The 23,100-nt window shown below is 44.4% G+C and overlaps 1 protein-coding gene across 3 annotated transcripts in view; it reads left to right on the top strand.

The window, feature by feature from the left end:
* LOC122555720 (serine/threonine-protein kinase PAK 2-like) overlaps positions 1-22,567 on the top strand; it is an 80,980-nt gene extending 58,413 nt beyond the window's left edge. For all 3 annotated transcript variants that reach the window (XM_043701768.2, XM_043701769.2, XM_043701770.2), the window contains exons 8-15: positions 208-271; positions 504-552; positions 5,334-5,446; positions 7,509-7,626; positions 12,161-12,260; positions 13,901-14,097; positions 17,421-17,558; positions 20,626-22,567. In XM_043701768.2, coding sequence (XP_043557703.1) covers positions 208-271; positions 504-552; positions 5,334-5,446; positions 7,509-7,626; positions 12,161-12,260; positions 13,901-14,097; positions 17,421-17,558; positions 20,626-20,712 — 866 coding nt within the window. In that variant the 3' untranslated portion in view covers positions 20,713-22,567. The remainder of the gene's footprint in view (positions 1-207; positions 272-503; positions 553-5,333; positions 5,447-7,508; positions 7,627-12,160; positions 12,261-13,900; positions 14,098-17,420; positions 17,559-20,625) is intronic.
* Positions 22,568-23,100: the final 533 nt, after the last annotated feature.

The raw sequence follows: 23,100 nt of genomic DNA, 5'->3' as shown, positions 1-23,100 counted from the left end.
TTGAACTGTTAATGACACACTTTTGATGAGTCCCCTGTTGCTTTCGTGTATTTTGAGCACAGGTACTGATGATACCAGTATTGTATGAGTTAGATCAAGTGGGGAATCTCAGTGGAGATGGTGCAGTTTGTCATAGCTATCTCAGTGTCATCTGTCTGAAAGTCCTAAAGCTGTTTGATAACCACATTATACATCTTTTTTTTTCAGGAACTATTGTGAGTGTTGGAGATCCAAAGAAAAAATACACCAGATTTGAGAAAATCGGGCAGGGGTGAGTGCTGCTTCAACACTTAAGTGAATCATTGTTCATTTGAAGGTCCTGCTTTACTGCTTGAATATGGATACAGCATTTTTGACACGCTGATCTCTCCTCTAAGGCTGACAATCATCGCGTTTTAGCACAAACCCTTTCCAGTTCAGAATTCATTTTATATCTTGCAATGAACAGGGTGATGATTGATACAGAAGTCATGTGTTATTTTTATCACTGTGTTTCCTTACAGTGCTTCAGGGACAGTATTCACAGCCATTGATGTAGCAACTGGACAGGAGGTACGTCGCTGAGAGACACTAAACATGGCGATCTGTCTGAATACTAGAGGACTGTCTATTTTCAAGCACACGATGGGAATGTTTATTACTGAGCACGAAGATGCTCTGTATCCATGAACTGAGTGTTGCAAGTGCAGGAAGGGTGTTTGGCTTGGACAATGCCTGTCATCACTTTGATGAAGGGACAGTAATTGTAACAATTCATTTGTTGCCCATTGGGAGCAAATTAGGCTAATGATTGTATGGAGGGGTTGTGACATAGAACATAGAAAAACATAGAAAAATACAGCGCAGTACAGGCCCATTGGCCCTCGATGTTGCGCCGATCCAAGCCCACCTAACCTACACTAGCCCACAATCCTCCATATGCCTATCCAATGCCCGTTTAAATGCCCATAAAGAGGGAGAGTCCACCACTGCTACTGGCAGGGCATTCCATGAACTCACGACTCGCTGAGTAAAGAATCTACCCCTAACATCTGTTCTATACCTACCACCTCTTAATTTAAAGCTATGCCCCCTCGTAATAGCTGACTCCATACATGGAAAAAGGTTCTCATGGTCAACCCTATCTAAACCCCTAATCATCTTGTACACCTCTATCAAGTCACCCCTAAACCTTCTTTTCTCCAATGAGAACAGCCCCAAGTGCCTCAGCCTTTCCTCATACGATCTTCCTACCATACCAGGCAACATCCTGGTAAACCTCCTCTGCACCCGTTCCAGTGCCTCCACATCCTTCCTATAGTATGGCGACCAAAACTGCACACAATACTCCAGATGCGGCCGCACCAGAGTCTTATACAACTGCAACATGACCTCAGTACTCCGGAACTCAATTCCTCTACCACGCCATATGCCTTCTTCGCCGCACTATTTACCTGGGTGGCAACTTTCAGAGATCTGTGTACATGGACACCAAAATCCCTCTGCTCATCCACACTACCAAGTATCCGACCAGTAGCCCAGGATCCCGTCTTTTTGTTACTCTTACCAAAGTGAATCACCTCACACTTAGCTACATTGAACTCCATTTGCCACCTTTCTGCCCAGCTCTGCAACTTATCTATATCCTGCTGTAACCTGAAACATCCTTCCTCACTGTCAGCAACTCCACCGACTTTCGTATCATCCGCAAACTTGCTCACCCAGCCTTCTAGCCCCTCCTCCAGGTCATTTATAAAAATGACAAACAGCAATGGTCCCAAAACAGATCCTTGCGGAACACCGCTAGTAACTGCACTCCAAGATGAACCTTTGCCATCAACTACTACCCTCTGTCGTCTTCCAGCCAGCCAATTCCTAATCCAAACCTCCAACTCTCCCTCAATGCCATACCTCCGTATTTTTTGCAGTAGCCTACCATGGGGAACCTTATCAAACGCCTTACTAAAATCCATATACACCACATCTACCACTTTACCCTTGTCTACCTCCTTAGTCACCTTCTCAAAGAATTCAATAAGGTTTGTGAGGCACGACCTGCCCTTCACAAAACCATGCTGACTATCCTTGATCACATTATTCCTATCCAGATGTTCATAAATCCTATCCCCTACAATTCTCTATAAGGCTTTGCCCAAAACAGAAGTGAGACTCACCGGCCTATAGTTACTAGGGTTATCCCTACTCCCCTTGAACAAGGGAACCACATTTGCTATTCTCCAGTCTTCTGGCACTATTCCTGTAGACAACGAGGACATAAAAATCAAGGCCAATGGCTCTGCAATCTCCTCCCTTGCTTCCCATAGAATCCTAGGATAAATGCCATCAGGCCCAGGGGACTTATCTATTTTCACCCTTTCCAGAATTTCCAACACCTCTTCCCTACATACCTCAAAGCCGTCCATTCTAATTAATTGTGACTCAATATTCACATCGGCAACAATGTCCTGTTCCTGAGTGAATACTGATGAAAAGTATTCATTCAGTGTCTCCCCAATCTCTTCAGCATCCACACGCAACTTCCCACTACTATCCTTGACTGGACCTATTCCTACCCTAGTCATTCTTTTATTGCTGACATACCTATAGAAAGCCTTGGGATTTCCCTAATACTACCTACTAAGGACTTTTCATGTCCCCTCCTTGCTGCTCTTAGCTCTCTCTTCAGATCCTTCCTGGCTACCTTATAACTCTCAATCGCCCCAATTGAACCTTCACGCCTCATCTTTACATAGGCCGCCCTCTTCCCTTTAACAAGGGATTCCAATTCCTTATTAAACCACGGCTCCCTCACACGACCCTTTCCTCCCTGCCTGACAGGTACATACTTATCAAGGACACTCAATAGTTGCTCCTTGAACAAGCTCCACATATCAATTCTGCCCATGCCTTGAAGCCTACTTTTCCAAGCCACGCATCAGAGGTCATGTCTCACCGCATCATAATTTCCCTGCCCCCAGCTATAACTCTTGCCCTGCAGTCCACACTTATCCCTCTCCATCACTAGAGTAAAAGTCACCAAATTGTGGTCACTGTCCCCAAAGTGCTCACCTCCCTCCAATTCTAACACCTGGCCTGGTTCGTTACCCAGAACCAAATCCAGTATGGCCTCACCTCTTGTTGGCCTGTCTACATAATGTGTCAGGAAACCCTCCTGCACACATTGGACAAACACCGACCCATCTAACGAACTCGAGCTTTAGCTTTCCCAGTCAATATATGGAAAGTTAAAGTCCCCCATAACAACCACCCTATTACTTTCACTCTTCTCCTGAATCATCCTCGCAATCCTTTCTTCAACATCTCTAGGACTATTAGGAGGCCTGTAGAAAACTCCTAACAGGGTGAGCTCACCTTTCCTATTCCTAACCTTAGCCCAATCTACCTCTGATGGCGAGTCTTCATCCATCGTCCTTTCCACAGCTGTAATACTATCTTTGACAAGCAATGCCACACCTCCCCCTCTTTTACCTCCACCTCTGACCCTACTAAAACATTTAAACCCTGGAACCTGCAACAGCCAATCCTGTCCCTGTTCTACCCATGTCTCCGTAATAGCCACAACATCGAAATCCCAGGTACCAACCCACGCTGCAAATTCACCTATCTTATTTCGTATACTTCTTGCATTGAAGTATACACACTTCAAGCCACTTTCCTGTTTACAGGCACCCTCCTTTGAGATTGATGCCATGTTCCTAACCTCCCTACACTCCAGGTCGTGCACCCTAAAGCTACAGTCTAGGTTCCCATGCCCCTGCAGAGTTAGTTTAAACCCCCCCCCCCCCCCCCCCCCCCCCCCCAAACACTAGCAAATCTCCCCCCAAGGATACTGGTGCCCCTCAGGTTCAGGTGTAGACCATCCTATTTCTAGAGGTCCCACCTTCCCCAGAAAGAACCCCAGTTATCCAGATACCGGAATCCCTCCCTCCTGCACCATCCCTGTAGCCACGCATTTAACTGTTCTCTCTCCCTATTCCTCGACTCTCTATCACGTGGCACCGGTAACAAACCAGAGACAACAACTCTGTTCGTTCTAACTCTGAGCTTCCAACCTAGCTCCCTGAAAGCCTGCCTAACATCCTCAGCCCTCCTCCTACCTATGTCGTTGGTGCCAATGTGGACCACGACTTCGGGCTGCTCCCCCTCCCCCTTAAGGACCCGGAAAACACGATCAGAGACATCACGTACCCTTGCACCTGGGAGGCAACATACCAAGCGTGAGTCTCTCTCGCCCCCACAGAGCCGCCTATCTGTGCCCCGAACTATCGAGTCCCCAATAACTATTGCTCTGCTCTTCTCCACCCTTCCCTTCTGAGTAACGGGGACAGGCTCCGTGCCAGAGGCCTGAACCCCATTGCTTACCCCTAGTAAGTCGCCCCCCCCCCCCCCCACAAGTTCCAAAACGGTATACTTGTTCTTGAGGGGAACGGCCGCAGGGGGTCCCTGCACTGGCTGCTTCCTCCCAGTCCCCTCACTGTCACCCATCTATCTGCAATCTTTGGAGTTACTACTTATCTAAAGCTCCGATCTATGACCCCCTCTGCCTCCCGAATGATCCTAAGTTCATCCAACTCCAGCTCCAGTTCCCTAACACGGTCTTGGAGGAGCAGGAGATGGGTGCACTTCCTGCAAGTGTAATCAGCAGGGACGTCCATGGCATCCCTCACCTCAAACATGTTGCAAGAGGAACATTGCACTGCCTTCACTGCCATCCCTCTAAAAGTAACCTTTTTAAAAAAAAAACTAGGTCTAAAGAATAGAACAAGCAAAATGCAGCACTTATCTACTTACCACAACGGGTCGTCTTATTCGGTTAGAGGAGGAGGGAGGGTGGGAGGCACTACCTCTGTAGTGTCTCGGGTTCCTCTCCTGCACGCTTTTATAGGGGAAAAAAAAACCTACCCAGATAAGCTTGCGCTACACCAGCTTCTGGCTGTCCCTCTGGTCGTCGTCACTTCCCCCTGCTGCTCCCGCAAGTTTGACAAAGCTTGACAAAGCTTCCAAGTCAAAGTGACCATAGAACTGTTTAATCTCATTGCGATATTCCAACTCTGAGAAATTTCTGTGAAGTCCTTTCAGAAAATGTCATAAATGTTCTCTTACCCCTTAGGTAGCCAAACAACAAAGTCTCCTTCCATCCATTTCACAAAACGAAGCTGTGAGAAGATGAAAACACCCATCTATTCCTTTTTGTTATCATTCCATTTAATGTATGGATGGTGGAAGAGAGGGATAGGTTGTCATCAGTTTGGAGCGCACGCCTTGCCTGTATTTGTAACTGGTGCAGTGGGATGGTGAACGAGTATTTGCAAGTTGTGTGTTTTCTCTTGCAGGTGGCAATCAAACAGATCAATCTGCAGAAACAGCCAAAGAAAGAGCTAATTATCAATGAGATCCTGGTGATGAAGGAGCTGAAGAACAGCAACATTGTCAACTTCCTGGACAGGTAACTGGGCGTGATCAGAATCAACTGTGCAACTCTACTGTTTAGGACAATGCATCCATGTCATTAAAGCGTGGTAAATAACGAGCTCCTCATTGGATGCTACTCTGCTGCAATGGCCTCCTCTGAAACCAAGCCATTAACCTCTTCTCTGCTGGCTGGTTTGAACTAGCTTTCTATCATAGAGTCAGAGTTTTAGAGCACAGAAACAGGCCCTTTAGTCCAAATCGCCCCTGCTGACCAGACATCCCAATCTGACCAAGTACCATTTGCAAGCATTTGGCCCATATCCCTCTAAACCCTTCCTAATCATATACCAATCCAGATGCCTTCGTCTGGGAGCTCGTTCCATACATGCACCAACCTCTGTTTGAAGAAGTTACCCCTCAGTCCTTTCTAAATCTGTCCCCCCTCACCATAAACCTATGCACTTTTAGTTTTAGACTCTTCCCTCTCTCCTCCAGGCCCCCCCCTTTTGTTTTGGTGTGTGTGTGTGTGTGGAGAGAGAGACTTTAGCTATTCACCCTCATGATTTTGTACACCTCCAAAAGGTACTTCTATATGCTAAACCTGTTATCCACAGCACTTCTATCTCACGAGGCACATCCGCAACTTTCACTTTTCTGTCATATCCATTTCATTCAAATTAGTTTAAATATTCATTAGAAATCCTCAAAGTTGTCCATGGTCAATTATAGAACATAGAACAATACAGCACAGAACAGGCCTTCGGCCCACGATGTTGTGTCGAACATTTGTCCTAGCTTAAGCACCCATCCATGTACCTATCCAATTGCCTCTTAAAGGTCACCAATGATTCTGACTCTGCCACTCCCACAGGCAGCGCATTCCATGCCCCTACCACTCTCGGGGTAAAGAACCTACCCCTGACATCCCCCCTATACCTTCCACCCTTCACCTTAAATTTATGTCCCCTTCTAACACTCTGTTCTACCCGGGGAAAAAGTTTCTGACTGTCTACTCTATCTATTCCTCTGATCATCTTATAAACCTCTATCAAGTCGCCGTTCCAATGAGAAAAGGCCTAGCACTCTCAACCTATCCTCGTACGACCTATTCTCCGTTCCAGGCAACATCCTGGTAAATCTTCTCTGCACCCTCTCCAAAGCTTCCACATCTTTCCTAAAGTGAGGCGACCAGAACTGCACACAGTACTCGAAATGTGGCCTAACTAAGGTCCTGTATAGCTGCAACATCACTTTGCGACTCTTGAATTCAATCCCTCTGCGATTGAACGCTAATACACCATAGGCCTTCTTACAAGCTCTATCCACCTGAGTGGCAACTTTCAAAGATCTATGAACATAGACCCGAAGATCCCTCTGCTCCTCCACCTTACTAAGAATCCTACCGTTAACCCTGTATTCCTCATTCTTATTTGTCTTTCCAAAATGGACAACCTCACACTTGACAGGGTTGAACTCCATCTGCCATTCCTCAGCCCAGCTCTGCATCATATCTAAGTCCCTTTGCAGCCGACAACAGCCCTCCTCACTGTCCACAACTCCACCAATCTTCATATCATCTGCAAATTTACTGACCTACCCTTCGACTCCCCCTTCCAAGTCATTAATAAATTATAATTTATAAATTATAAATTTCAACTTTCTTCATGTCCAAAAGAGTGATAACCAGAGAATCTTTGAAGAATGACAGATGTTCTCATTGAAATCTACAAAATATTTGAAGTGACAGATAGTATAGATGCATGTAAGATGTTGCCCCGAGTTGATGAGTCTGGAACCAAGGTCACAATTTCAAGGACGGTGGATGTCAAATGGGAGCAGGATGAGGAGAAATGTCTTTCCAGAGGGTGTGGAAGCACAGCGTTTATGTTTAAAGTAGCAGTTAGAAAATATCTGATTGTCAATGGTGTGATGCCTTCCAATATGATAAATCTATATTGTCACCTCACTACCCACCTGTGTAGTGCACACAAAGGTAGAGAGGATCAATACTTAGTGTTGACCTATCTAGTGATAAATTTTCCCTACTTGTATTTGTAAACAAGTAAAGTACAAAGCTTTCTTTTATTTTCTCCTAGTTACCTGGTGGGTGATGAGTTGTGTGTCGTGATGGAATATCTGGCTGGCGGTTCACTGACTGATGTTGTTACAGAAACTTGTATGGATGAAGCACAGATTGCTGCAGTATGTAGGGAGGTAAGTGCACAACTAAAAGCCCTTTCCAATTTGCCCATATGTTCCCTCTTCTGGCCAGGGTGGGTTGCCAGCTCCTACTAATTCATCATTTGTGCTGTCACCAATAGGTACGGTGACTGATGGTATAAGTTATTTAATATTTGTTTGTGTAGTGGGTAAAGAAATTGCAAATGTTGGCAGATTAGCCAGCTCCTGAAGTAGGTTCATGGGAACAATTATATCAGAACTTCAATCCTGCATTGGGGAGGTCAGTTTCTCTCCTTCGTTACTCATTTTGAAATAGAGTTTGATTCGCAACTGTTTTTACAGTTACGCTACTAATTTTTCTCTTGGCAATTTTTGACATTGACATTTGCAGAGATCCATGGGGCACTATATTTGCAGGATATCTTGTGTGGTGTTTCTCATCTGTTTTGTCCAGCCTACAGCCAACTGTCTATCTATATGATCCCTGTTTGTGAGGCCTTGTTAACTGACTGTCATCAGTAGAGTCTGAGCTTTCTTGTCACCCAAATTTGCACCAGTGAAAGTTTTGTTTTTTTGCCTTGTACTCTGCTTTGGACTGAATGGAAAAGCAAAACACATTCGCTGGATTGAAAAAGCCTGAGGAAATTCCTTTTCGTGTTGCCTGAATTTTGGATATGGTTTCCACTCTGATTTTGAAAATGTGCTTATGAGAGATTCTCAAAATAAGCCAAGAACTGCGTGTGTTTATAGAACATCTTGGAAAATATCAAAGAGCTGTTCATTTTCACTTGCGAGATGTGGCCATCCATGGCTGTCCAGCATCCACTGCCTGTCCCGAGTTGTCCTTGAGAAGGTGATGTTGAACTGCTTTCTTGAACTTCTGCAGTCCATGTGTTGTGGTTTGACCCACAATGCTGTAAGGGAGGGAATTTCAGGATTTTGACCCAGCGACAGTGAAGTTATGGTTTCCAAGTCAGGAAACAAGTGGCTTGGAGGGGAATTTGCAGATGGTGCTGGTGATTTCATGTATTTGCTGCCCTTGTCCTTCTAGCTGAACGTAATCATGGGTGTGGAAGATGCTGTCTAAGTAACTTGAGTGCTAAGGAGCTCTGTAGTGCATCTCTGTAGATTGTACATATTACTGCTGCTTAGCCTTGGTGGAGGGAGTGGATGCTTATGGATGTGGTATCAATCGGGGAGGCTACTTTGTCCTCTCGTGTCAAGCTTTTCGTATCATTGGAGCTGTGGCAAGTGGGGAGTTTTCCATCACACTCCTGACTTATGCCTTGTAGGTGGCGGACAGGCTCTGGAGAGGTCTGGGAGTGTTACTCAGTGTAGTATTCCTAGCTTCTGACTTGCTTTTGTAGTCATTGTATTTGTATGGCAAGTTCAGTTGAGTTTCTGGTCACTGGTAACCCCCACCCAAAGGTCACCCCTCAGCCTCCGCTTCAGAGAAAACAGCCTCAGCCTGTTCAGCCTCTCCCTATAGCTCAAATCTTCCAACCCTGGCAACATCCTCATAAATCTTTTCTGAAGCCTTTCAAGTTTCACAACATCTTTCCGATAGGAAGGAGACCAGAATTGCACCAAATATTCCAACAGTGGCCTAACCAATGTCCTGTACAGCCGCAAAATGACCTCCCAACTCCTGTACTCAATACTCTGACCAATAAAGGAAAGCATACCAAATGCTGCCTTCACTATCCCATCTACCTGTGACTCCACTTTCAAGGAGCTAGGAACCTGCAGATCCTGTTGTAATCTGAGGTAATCTTCTTCGCTGTCCACTGCACCTCCAATTTCAGTGTCATCTGCAAACTTACTAACTGTACCTCTTATGCTCACATCCAAATCATTTATGTAAATGACAAAAAGTAGAGGACCCAGCACCGATCCTTGTGGCACTCCACTGGTCACAGGCCTCCAGTCTGAAAAACAACCCTCCACCACCACCCTCTGTCTTCTACCTTTGAGCCAGATCTGTATCCAAATGGCTAGTATTCCATGAGATCTAACCTTGGTAACCAGTCTCCCACGGGGAACCTTGTCGAACGCCTTACTGAAGTCCATATAGATCACATCTACTGCTCTGTCCTCATAAATCTTCTTTGTTACTTCTTCAAAAAAGCTGAAAATGTGTTGCTGGAAAAACGCAGCAGGTCAGGCAGCATCCAGGGAACAGGAGAATCGACGTTTCGGGCATAAGCCCTTCTTCAGGAAGGGCTTATGCCCGAACTTCAAAAAACTCAATCAAGTTTGTGAGACATGATTTCCCCCACACAGCCATGTTGACTATCCCTAATCAGTCTTTGCCTTTCCAAATACATGTATATCCTGTCCCTCAAGATTCCCTCCAACAACTTGCCCACCACCGAGGTCAGGCTCACTGATCTATAGTTCCCTGGCTTGTCTTTACCGCCCTCCTTAAACAGTGGCACCACGTTAGCCAACCTCCAGTCTTCTGGCACCTCACCTGTGACTATCGATGGTACAAATACCTCAGCAAGGGGCCCAGCAATCACTTCTCTAGCTTCCCACAAAGTTATAGGGTGCACCTGATCAGGTCCTGGGGATTTATCCACCTTTGTGTTTCAAGACATCCAGCACTTCCTCCTCTGTAATCTGGACATTTTGCAAGGTGTCACCATCTATTTCCCTACAGTTTACGTCTTCCATATCCTTTTCCACAGTAAATACTGATGCAAAATACTCATTTAGTAACTCCACCATTTTCTGCAGCTCCACACAAAGGCTGCCTTGCTGATCTTTGAGGGGCCCTATTCTCTCCCTAGTTACCCTTTTGTCCTTACTGTATTTGTAAAAACCCTTAGATTCTCCTTAATTCTATTTGCCAAAGCTATCTCATGTTCCCTTTTTGCCCTCCTGATTTCCCTCTTAAGTATACTCCTACTGCCTTTATATTCTTCTAAGGATTCTTTTTTAAGGATCTATCCTGTCTATACCTGACATATGCTTCCTTCTTTTTCTTGACCAAACCCTCAATTTCTTTAGTCATCCAACATTTCCTATACCTACCAGCCTTTCCTTTCACCCTGACAGGAATATATTTTCTCTGGATTCTTGTTATCTCATTTCTGAAGGTTTCCCATTTTCCAGCCGTCTCTTTACCTGCGAACATCTGTCCCCAGTCAGCTTTTGAAAATTCTTGCCTAATACCGTCAAAATTGGCCTTTCTCCAACTTAGAACTTCAACTTTTAGATCTGGTCTATCCTTTTCTATCACTGTTTTAAAACTAATAGAATTATGGTCGCTGGCCCCAAAGTGCTCCCCCACTGACACCTCAGTCACCTGCCCTGCCTTATCTCTCAAGAGTAGGTCAGGTTTTGCACCTGCTCTAGTAGGTATATCCACATACTGAATCAGAAAATGTTTTTGTACACTCTTACAAATTCCTCTCCATCTAAACCCTTAACGCTATGACAGGCCCAGTCTGGAGGACTCATTGATAATGCCATTAACATCCAGTGTTGGAATCTAACAAAGCAGGCTTTTAAATGTAGAAAGTGGGAGAGTCAGTGAATGTTGAGGGCTTTCTGCCACTGATGGTGGAAAAGAGAGATGAAGCAGTAATGAAGTGAAGAGTACAGGCAGAGTCGACAGAGGTTGTGGAAGTGTGGCAGTGCCATGCAAATAGTGGAGAGTTTTAAATGTAATAATATGCCCTGAAAATCAGGGAAATTGCTGAAGACCATGGGGCTGCGCTCTCATTAGAGAGAAACAACTGGTGGTGGTTTACCTGAGGGTCACCATGCCTTAGGCGAGTGGTGAGTTTGAGAAGGAGAGCCCTTCATGGTAACATCAGCCATTATAGGAATTGAACCTGTGCTTTTGATGTCACTGTGCATTGCAAACCAGCCATCCAGCTAACTGACCCCTGGGCTTATGCTGTAAGCAGTTAGAACCCTGCAGTCTTTTGAAGCAAATGACTTCTAAAACATTCCCTGATGCTCCAGGTAATAGTGACTGATGCCTAATCTCAACTGACATGGCATTAAAACTGCTATACTTGTCTTCAGCCTCCCTACATGTATTATGGTAATTATCAGTCAGGCCTCTACTCCTCTTCCTGACTGCTATCAGCTAACCCTTACTGGAAAGCACGTGGGGACAATTTCAGACTTGGTCATGATGTCTCCCACTGAACTTTGAAGCTGGTCAAAAACCTACCTAAGCTCTTGTCGAGTGACTTCCCAGGTCAGGAATTGGAAAGCAACTGATGCCTTTCAAACTGTACTCTTGTCAGGAGTCTGTCGTCAAGTGGATGGTGGGGGGGGAGGGTGAAGATTAATTTGGTAACAAAAGATTGCATGTTTGTGTGATGTAACAGTCTCACTCTGGAGTATAGCACTGGTTTTGCACAGACATCATTACTGCTGCTAATATTGTCAGTATTCCCCATAGCTTGCTCTTTCAAATGCATAAACTAATAGGACTGTGTCTGCATGTTAGAAAATCTTGCTGCCAGTCCTTTCTTTTCAGAACTTTGAACAAATTAACTCCTTACTCGGTGTAATGCTTCTCAATCTTTATTATTCCTCTTGGCAGTGCTTACAAGCATTGGAGTTCCTGCACGCAAACCAGGTCATTCATCGAGACATCAAGAGCGACAATGTGCTACTGGGCATGGATGGATCTGTGAAACTCAGTGAGTAAGAGTTTTACCTTCACCCTTCTGCTGAAATTTGCATACTCCTGTGATTAAACTGAGGCAGAATTCATAAACTGCACTGTTAATAGCTGACACAAAATATCATGACTTGAGAAAAAAAAATTAAAGTGGCATTTAGCTGATTCTCCGGTGTAAGGAGATGTTTGATACATGAAGCAGTGATGCCAACTTTGGCAGTTCTGAATGAAGATCAAGACTTCAGCAAGTGAGGCTGAAAGAATAAAGGCACATACATGTTAACAGATTAAGCAAATGGGTAAATCCATGGATTTCAAATTAGACAAATATGAGGGTATCAACTGTAAATCTAAAATAAATCCTCCTTTGTAAACGATGAAAATTTGTGAAGGTCAGTAGAGCCTTGGGATGCAGTGGAGGGTTTGATGTCTCAGCGCATGATCATTTAAATGTCCCATGCAGCAAGTTAGCCAGTAGTTCATTGACGTTTTGGCTTTTACTTCTCAAGGACTAAAATAACAGTAGAGAAGCTGTGCTTCCACTGTACAAAGCTCTTGTTGGGCCACATATAGAGTCACTGAATACTCTAGGTACCATGCATTGGAGGTTGTGAAGTTTAGATTTCCCAGAATGGCACCTGAACTCAGAGTTAACTATGAGGAGTGATTGTTAAGGACTGTGGACCAAAGATAGACTTGTGGAGTTGGGTTACAGATCTGCCTTGATCTTATTGGCTGACTGAAGAAGCTAAAAGACCACCATCTGATCCAATGTTCTTAGATGGAATGTGGGCTGGCAAAGCTGGCATTTGTTACTCCCTCGTTGCCCTTGAGCAGATTGGCTCTTCTAATACATTTTAGAGGGTAGTTGAGTCAACTACATTGTTATTGGTCTGGAGGTCTACACTTCACAGAATCTCTACACTGTGGAAGTAGGCCATTTGGCCATTGTCGACACTGACCAGAAGTTTTGAAGACGATCCCACCCAGACGCATCCCTTTACCCTGTCCCTGTAATGCTGCATATCCCATGGCTAATCCACCTAACCTACGCAACCCTGGACACTACAGCCAATTTAGCATTGCAAATCCACATGTTTGGACCATAGGAGGAAACCTGAGCACCCAGGGGAAACCCAACGCAGACACTGGGAGAATGTGCAGACTTTCCACAGACAGTGGAATTCAACCCAGGTCCCTGGCGCTGTGAGGCCGCAATGGTAACCACTGAGCCACTGTGCTGCCTCAGATTGTAGACTAGATTGCTTAAAAATGTAAATTAGGTGGGTTTTAATGTCAATCAGCAATGGTACATGGTTGTCATTAGACTATCTTTTAATCTGAGATTTTCTTGAATTCAAATTTCAATCCATGTTGATACCCGTTTTGAACCCTAATCTCCCAAAACATTAGGGTCTCTGGATTGAATCTAGTGACATGTTATGAGCTTTATGTGTAGCCCTACCCAGTCCTATATTCACTCTTTGTGCTTAAATCCCATCTACAGAGGAAACAATAGGGTATACTATCCACCTCATGTGAAAACGATCCAAGTTGAACTTCCAATAATTTTCTAAAGTCTGTCACATTTGTGCTAGTTTCATTGTTGAAGCTTTGTAAACACTCTGTTGATGCCATATTTGTTTTGTGTCCGTATAGCTGACTTTGGGTTCTGTGCCCAGATCACACCAGAGCAGAGCAAGCGCAGCACCATGGTGGGCACACCTTACTGGATGGCACCCGAAGTGGTCACCAGGAAAGCGTATGGCCCCAAGGTTGACATCTGGTCACTGGGGATCATGGCCATTGAGATGGTGGAGGGCGAGCCCCCTTACCTAAACGAGAATCCACTGAGGGTGAGTCCTCAATCTCTCAATTTTCATTGCACATGCAGAGTCTGAACTAAATGGTCCCAGGCTGAAGGTATTCAAGGTATGAAGTGATTGACGAGCCTGTATTTCATGGTCTAATGCTATTATTAAAAGTAGTCAAGTCTCTTCAATGTGCTAGCTTTGTTCATATTCCAAAACAAAGGTGTCATCGCTTTAGGGTTCTGACAAGGACAAAAGAGCTGAATTCCAGCAGTGAAGTGAAAGTGACACCCATATTAATGCCACAACTGAGTGTGGCATCAAGGAGTCCCAGCAAAGCTGGAATCAACCAGTATTGGATTGGGGGTGGCGGGAGGGGGGAAGACTCCATTGCTTGGATTCATCATAGAATCCCAGAGTGTGGAAACAGGCCATTTGGCCCAATAAGCCCAGACCAACCCTCGAAAGAGCATCCCGCCCAGATCCACCCTCCTACCCTATTCCTGTAACCCTGCATTTCCCATGGCTAATGCATCTCTGGACCCTATGGGCAATTTAGCATGGCCAGTCTACCTATCTTGCACATCTTTGGACTGCGGGGGGGGAACCGGAGCATCCAGCAGAAACCCCCACAAACACTGGGAGAATGTGCAGACTCCACACAGGCAGTCACCTGAGCATGGAATCGAACCAGAGTCCCTGGCGCTGTAAGACAGCACTGTAACCACTGAGCTACCGTGCCACTCCATGACTAGTGATGATTGTTGGAGGTCTAAACAAGATTAATGTGCACAGTTTGGATTAATCAGAGGAATATAAATATAGTGAAAAGACTGTACAGGGAGGTAGTGGAGACAACTGGTGTTGGAAAAACTGATGGAGAATTAGAAACCATTTAGGAGGACTGTGGGGGTTGTTTGTCTGTAGGCCTAGCTAAAGGATTGCAGATCATTTTCCAACTGAGCATTCTTACAATCTACTCTACATTCCCTTGAAGTGTGAACCAAGATCTCTCAAATTTGGTTGGCATTTTCTTTAAATTGGGCTTCTGGGGGCCAAGCCTGCACTTTATAGAACCTGGGCAGTCATTTCCAATCAAATCTGCTTCATTGCTAATGGCTAGTGCCATGGAGGGGTGTGATCAGTGTTTCAAGTTGCCAGTATTGCTTGGAATCCTCCATCCATACAATTTGTTCTCAACTTGGTTGAAATTTGAGGTTTATGAGAAGCTTAAAAATGTGTTGCTGGAAAAGCGCAGCAGGTCAGGCAGCATCGAAGGAGAATCGACGTTTCGGGCATAAGCTGCCTGACCTGCTGCGCTTTTCCAGCAACACATTTTAAAGCTCTGATCTCCACCATCTGCAGTCCTCACTTTCTCCTAGTCTATGAGAAGCTGTCATGAAAGCGGAGCTGAGGTCTGGAGCAGATCAGCCATGATCTTGCTGAATAGCAGGGCAGGCTTGAGTGGTCAAATGGCCTGCTCCTGCTCTGATTTCTTATGAGATGGAAATTAAGACTAAGCAAAAACAAAGGTGCTTACGGCATGTGTTGGGTCGCAAATGCAAATGGAAACCAAGCTGAACACAGAAATTAGAGGGAAAGTGCCAAGGCATTTTAGAGAAGCAAAGAGGAATTATGAGAAAAGCCTTGTAGTGAACGTAAAGAGGAATCCTAAATTCATCTTTAAGCACATAAATGGTAAAGTGGTAAAATTTTAGGGACCAAAAAGGAGATTTGTGCACTTTGGCAGGGGGTTTGGTTGAGGTATTAAATGAAGAGATTTGCAAGTAGATGTACCCAAGCCAAGATGACAAAGCAAAAAAAAACCCATCACCAAAACGGTTCAAAATTGGAAAGGTAGCAGTATTGGATAGACTCTCCGTCCATGCGGTTGACAAAGTACTGAGACCTGATGAGATGCATCCAAGGGTATTGAAGGAAATGAGAGTGGAAATTACAGGGTTACCAGCCTTATCTTTATTTCCCTAGAATACTGTAGAATGTCCTGCAATTGTCCCAGAAAAGCAGTAAGCATAAACATTGAAACTAGGGCCAGGAGTAGGCTATTCAGCTCTTCCACCTACTCTGCCATTTAAATGGTCATTCACCTCAACACCATCGTCCCACTTTCTCCTCATACTCCTTGATGTCTTTAATATCGTAAAATTTATCAATCTTTTTATTGAATATACTTAGCAACTTCTCTGCAGCCTTCTGTGGCCACAGTTTGACAGCCTCTGAGTGAAGAAATATCTCTTCTCGGTTTTAAATAGCCTGCGCTGTATCCTGAGACTTTGATCCATGGTTCTAAGCTCCCCAGTCAGGGAAAACCCACCTCCCACATCTCGTCTGTCCAGCCCAGTTAAAAATTTGTACATTACAATCAGATTTCATCTCATTCTTCTCTACTCCTGTCAGTACAGGCTCAGTTGCACCAATCTCTCCTAAATAGGATTGCCCTGCCATCCCTGATATCAGCCCAGTGAACCTTTGCTGCACTCCATCTGCTATGTTTGCCCCCACGCTCAATTTGTTTCAGTTGCAGTGAAGCCTCCTTGCATTCTTACCACAACAGGGTGTGCCCAACAAATTCTAGACCGATCAGTTTCAGTTCAGTGTTTCTAGAGACAATTATTTGGGATGGTGTTGGTGGTCGCATAAGAAAAGCTGGGTTGATAAGAAAAGGTCATCATGGATTTTTGAAGGAGAAATTGTGATGAATTAATTTGCTGCCGTTTTTTAATGAGGTAAAAGACTCGATGAGGCTGACATTGTTGATATGGTGTATGTGAACTTCCAGAAGATGTTTTTACACAAGACCACTCCCCTCAATTGTGCTGAAAATTATAAGTTATGGGCAGTAGCAATGTGTATACAAATCTGGCTGGGCTGCAGGGAGCTGAGAATGATGGTTAATGGATTTTTTTGGGGCTGGAGGAAGGTTTGTAGTCGAGCTCCCCAGGAATCAATATTTCTTTTCCTGATGTGTCCTGAAAATAGAGACCTTAGTTTGCAGGGGAGAGTTTCCAAGTTTATCGACGTGAAACTTGAACGTTTTGTAAACTGGGAGGAGAACAGTGAATAACTCCAAAAGGAAATTGACAGGTTGGTGGCATAGGCAGATAGCTGGCAATTCAATTCGGGAAAAGTGTGGAATTCTGCGTTTTGGCAGGAAGAACGTTGACAGATGGTATAACATAAATAGCACAATTCTAGAGGGTGTACAGGAACAGAAGGACCTAGGTGGAAATGTACTTTGGATCATAGCATATTGGAGTCCTGGTAAATACGAGGAACAGGCATGGCATTTTTATTGTTAGCTTGGATCTCTCTCAACTCTTTGCTTCATTTATCTGCCATCATTGCAGGCCTTGTACCTGATTGCCACTAATGGTACTCCAGAGCTGCAGAATCCAGAGAAGCTCTCCTCGATCTTCCGTGATTTTCTCAACCGCTGCTTGGAGATGGATGTCGAAAAACGAGGATCTGGGAAAGAGTTGCTGCAGGTACGGATTATCTCTCATCTTCTAATTCCAGAATGTTGTGGTTTCTCTGTTCAAGGGTTGCATGAGAATTTCTAACAATCACAGCAGGTGGTGGCATAGTGGTAATGTTGCTGGTCTAGTAATTCAGAACTCCAGGCTAGTATTCTGGGGCTGTGGCTTCAAATGCCACCATTGCGGTGAAATTAGAATTCAGTGAACTCTGAAAATAAAAAGCCAGCCTAATCCTCCCAGCTGAATATGTTGAATGTTGTAAAACTCCACCCAGTTCACTAATGTCCTTTAGGGCAGGAGGTCTGCTGCCCTGACCTGATCTGGCCTGGTATGTGATTCCAGACCTGCAGCAACATGTTTGACTCTTAAACTGTTCTCTGCAATGGTCCAGTGAGCCACTCAAACCCTATCGTTACAAAGTCTGAACTGAATGGATCTCCACAGCACTCTAGACACCAGAAATGATTGCATGCACAGCCACGTCAACCTGGTAACCACCTCCTTACCAACCTGTGGGACTGTGTACCAAAATTGGGAGTGCTTTCCCACAGACTAATCAAGCAACAGCCTAATGCAGTGATTCTCCTGGAATCTGACCTTAGAGGCAATGCCCCAGTCGTATAGAGTAAGGGAAGAGTTGCCCTAGGAGTCCTCAGCATTGACGCTGGACCCCAGGAAATGTTTTGGTATCAGATCAAACATGGGTAAGAAAATCTGCAAATTGCCACGTGCTTACCTAACCTCAGAACCTCTCCTCCCAGCTGATGAATTAGTACACCACTTGGATGAGGCACAGTGGGTGGTATGGGTACAAACTGTGCCCTGGATGGGGTCTTCAATGCCCATTGCTAAAATGGCTCAGTAGCAGCACCATGGACCAAACTGGCTGAGGTCGAAAGAACACAGCTGCTAAACTCTGTCTGCAGCAATTGGTAAAAAGCTAACGAGAGGAGGGGAAAAGAACTACTTGACCTTGTCCTCAACAATCTACCTGTTACAGATGCATCCATCCATGCCAGTATCACTGGGAGTACCCAATGTCTTTTTGTAGATGAAGTCTTCACATTGAGAATACCCTCCATCATATTGTGGCACTATCACCATGCTACAATGGGACAGCCTTCAAATAGATCTAACAACTCAAAACTGGGCACCATGAGAGATCACCATGCCACTAGGCAAACTTTGTCAGTTAGAGCTACAACATGACATCAACCTGGCAATGTGGTAAATTGCCCAGGTATGTCTTTCGGCGAAAAGCAAAACAACTCTGCTCGTTCCCAAATAAAAACCAGAAGAACTGCGGATGCTGCAAATCAGAACCAAAAACAGAAGTTGCTGGAAAGGTTCTGAGGAAGGGTCACTGGACCTGAAATGTTAACTTTGATTTCTCTTCACAGATGTTGCCAGACCTGCTGAGATTTTCCAGCAATTTGTGTTTTCATTTCTGCTAGTTACCACCCTACCAGTCTCAGCGAGGTGAACTCCAGAAATAAGAGCAATCCATTCGGCACCTCAAGGGGGCTCTGCCATTCAAATAGATCTTGGCTAACTACCTTGATGCCATTTTCCCCACATTGTCCATGGATATAGTCATAGAGATATGCAGCAGGGAAACAGACCCTTCAGTCCAACCCATCCATGCCGACCAGACATCCTAACCTAATCTAGTCCCATTTGTCACCACCCGGCCCATATCCCTCCAAACCTTCCTATTCATATACCCATCCAAATGCTTTTTAAATGTTGCAATTGTACCAGCCTCCACCACATCCTCTGGCAGCTCATTCCATACACACACCACTCCCTGTGTGAAAAGGTTGCCCCTTGGGTCCCTTTTATATTGTCTCCCGCTCACCCTAAACTATGTCCTCTAGTTCTGGACAGGCCAACGACCCAATGACAGTGGGAGACAAAGGTGCAAAAAGCCAGAATCTGGGCTTATGGGTGTTGGACATTCTGAGGATGAAGTGCTAAACTAGTTAAAAGATTAGCCAGAAAACACACTCAGAAGTTTAGTGGATCAAAAACCCCTATACTTGCTCTGAAGTTACTTCAAAGTCTGTTTTTTAGAAAAAGATCCAGAAATCAATTAGTAGTGGCAACTGAATAAAAGATTTTAATATGGAGACAGGGTCGCCATGAGGTTTAACTATCTATCTGTGAGGTTATTGTTGAGGGTAAAGGGTTGATTCTTTTTGATATTTATAATGAGACCATTTCAAAGTAATTCTGGTCAAAGTCTTTTTGCTTCTTGTGCCTACATTTGGTGACTGACCATGGCAAACAAAAACAAAACAACTTTTACAGTCTTATCAAAGCAGGCCCCTGTCTGGGTTCCAACATCACCATTAGCTGGGGTCATCACACTTGTTCCTTCTCAATGTGAAGACCAGCTGCTGTGTTTTGCAAATAACGTACCAACTGGAAGTTCTTATTGGTCTTTTCTGGAACACTGCGTGCAGTTTTGGTCTCCTTACTTGAGAAAGGATGTACTGGCAGCAGAGGGGGTGCAGAGGAGTTTCACTGTGATTCCGGAGTTGAGGGGGGGTTGGTTTATGTGGAGAGACTGTGTCGACTGGGATTATTTTCATTGAAATTTAAAAAGAATGAGAGGGGAGTCTTTTGAAACGTATAAAATTGTAAAGGGAATACATAAGATAGACATAGAGAGGATGTTTCCACAGGGAAGTGAAACTAGCACAAGAGGGCATAGCCTCAAAATTCGGGGGAAGCAGATTTAGGATTCAGTTGAGGAGGAACATCTTCACCCAGAGGGTTGTAAATCTATGGAATTCCCTGTCCGGTAAAGTGGGTTGAGGCTTCCTCAGAAAATGTTTTTAAACCTAAGAATTTTTTGAACAGCGAAGGAATTGTGGGGTGAGAGGGTGGGTGAGTGAAGCTGAGGCCATGAAAAGATCAGCCACAATCTTATTGATTGGTGGAGCAGGCTCAAAGGGTCAGGTGGCCTGCTCCTGCTCCTAGTCCTTATATGGTGTGGTACCTGGTGCTATTTTGAGTTGACTACAATCTGTGTCTGTGAGCTCATACGTTTATCTCTCTCTCTTTCTTGCAGCATCCGTTCCTGAAGCTGGCCAAGCCCTTATCTAGTTTGACACCGCTGATTCTGGCAGCCAAAGATGCAATGAAGAGTAATCGCTAGGATCTCCTTTTCTTTAGCCCTCGGCTCTTTTCTTCCCCTCCTCCCTCCCTCCCTCCTTCCCCTGCCTCCCCACAAATTGGAATCATGTATCCCAGTCTGCATTGATATGGCAGAGCAACTGCGGAATCCCATGTCGGGGAATTCCTTGTCCTTGCCGTCGGCCCACCATGCAAGCAGGGTCGATGCTGCTTTCATATATTTTTCAAGAAACCGTGATACATCATCTCTCTCTCTCTCTCTCTCTACACACTTCAGTACTTGAATAGCAGATCAGAAGACAAACTAGCTGCCTCTAATGTGGAATCTGGACTCTCCCTAGGATGCGATTTGCTCTGCCCATTGCTTGTCTCCTCTTATGGACATTATGTACTGTACTGGGTGAGCGGGGCTGTGGGATGTTTTGCTTGATGCCTTTTTTTTTGTATATTATGTAACTGTGGCAGATTGCATTGTTAGAATTCAGGAGAGAAGTTGATATAGTTGTCCTTTTTTAAGAAAAAAAGAACTTTTTATTGTTTGTACTAACAGTCTGGAGTTCTGACTGGCAGTGGCAGGCTCTGGGATAATGAGACTGCAGCCTCCTCCTCATTTGTGATCAGTGTGATTTTTTTTTTTGTTGTTAGCCTTTGAGAGAATCGCCTCTGACTGGTGTGCACCTTGAAAGCAGCAGTAAGAGCTTACTGATTATTCTGGTTTGTTTCTTTGACTGTAATCACCCAAGAGTGTTGTTGGATTCAGGCCTGCATTAAGACACACTCGACCCAATTCATTGGAACGTCGTGATTTGTTTTGCATTGGGAACTTCTCTGTGGGTTCCTTGTTTGTGTTGTAGTCACAACAGTGCATTCCCAGTCTTATTTGAAATGCACTGTTAACTGCTTCACTGACTCCCAAGTTCAAGTAAGGCTTCTGCAAATAAAATGAATGGAATGTTTGGTGTGTGAACTGGCTTGTACACACTAAGCAGAGTTTCCCAGCAGTATAATGAAAGAATGGTATTTTCATTGGGCCTGCAGGTGCTAATCAGAATGGCACAATCCTATGGCCTTCAGTACCTGAGAAACCTATTTATTTTCAAAGTTTATTAGCATGAATGTTAGAAAGTGCCGTCTACTTCGAATCAATGCTTCATGTCTTTTGTAGAATGCACCCTCTGTGGATGAATCAGCAACATCACCATACCTAATCTGTGTAGCATCTGATTTCTATACCCCGCACCAGCTATACCCAAGCATGGTCTACAGTTGCACTTCTGTGCATATAGCTGAACCACTCTGCATTCCATTCAACCTACACATGTAGTTGTGCATTGCAAACCTATCACTGTACTGCACCTTGTTACCTTAAACTGCACTGCATTAGGCACACTGCAGTCACCACATTATATAGTGCTTGGGCGTAATGGCACAAGAGTGAAATGTACTGGGGTAAGTGTGCGTGGTACTAGATAGTGAGCCACACCATTATGGTGTCCACACAGTTATGGTGTGAGACTTTTGAACTTGGCCACAATGAGGTATTATTTTGGTTGGGGGAGAGCCTGTGAAGTTACTCTCTCACGTGAGCTTGTGTAGCTGCTGCCTTTTCTGTGTGCATTGCCACAACCACAACTGTTCAATACATTGTGACAACTGCCAAATTGAAAGAACCCAACTCACTAATGGTTCTCAAAACAGCATGACTGATAGTGAATTCTGTGGCTTGTTACTACAGTATTAAAAGAAGAAAGTCTGACAAAAGGCTAAACATTTCTGAAAGTGCCTAACAGTAGAGTCTGATACAATTGGAGATTTGAGGTTTTGGACTCTTTTTTTCTAATTAATACTAAAAATAAAATTTGTAGAAAAACATGCAATTTTTGGTGTTCATTCATTTTCATTGGTAAGAATGCAATGTCATAGAAGCAAGTTCACATCTGGTAGATTGATGGAACTTTGTGATTGCGAAAGTCAGTGCACGTTACATCTTTTGACTTTGGAGCAACTTCAGACAGACTGGTATACACAGGTTTGAACATGAGATTGATCCACAGAAAAAGGAGGAAACCAAGCCTAACAAGAATTGCATTCACATGAATATGCCTCTTAGACACTTCCTAGATGTGCTATCAAACTGAACTTGACATCAAGGCACAAAGTATTTGCCTGGTGATCAAAGACTTGGTCAGAGTGATTTTAAGTAGCATTCCAGATCTTGGAGTCTAGCTGGTTGATAACACACCTGCCAAAACCAGGATGAAGAAAATCAGAAATTTGCAGAAGGCCAGAACTGAAGAAATGTAGATCTTGGAGAAGCTTTGGGATTGAAGGAGGTTGCAGAGACGGGGAGAGGTGAGGCCCTAAGCCTGTGAACTTCAAAACTAATACATTGCTGTATTAAGACACTGTA

Source organism: Chiloscyllium plagiosum, unplaced genomic scaffold (assembly GCF_037043375.1).
Source record: "Chiloscyllium plagiosum isolate Xiang-an unplaced genomic scaffold, Cpla_swu_hap1 HiC_scaffold_13, whole genome shotgun sequence".
NCBI lineage: Eukaryota > Metazoa > Chordata > Chondrichthyes > Orectolobiformes > Hemiscylliidae > Chiloscyllium > Chiloscyllium plagiosum.
This window is presented reverse-complemented; position numbering and strand designations above follow the sequence as displayed.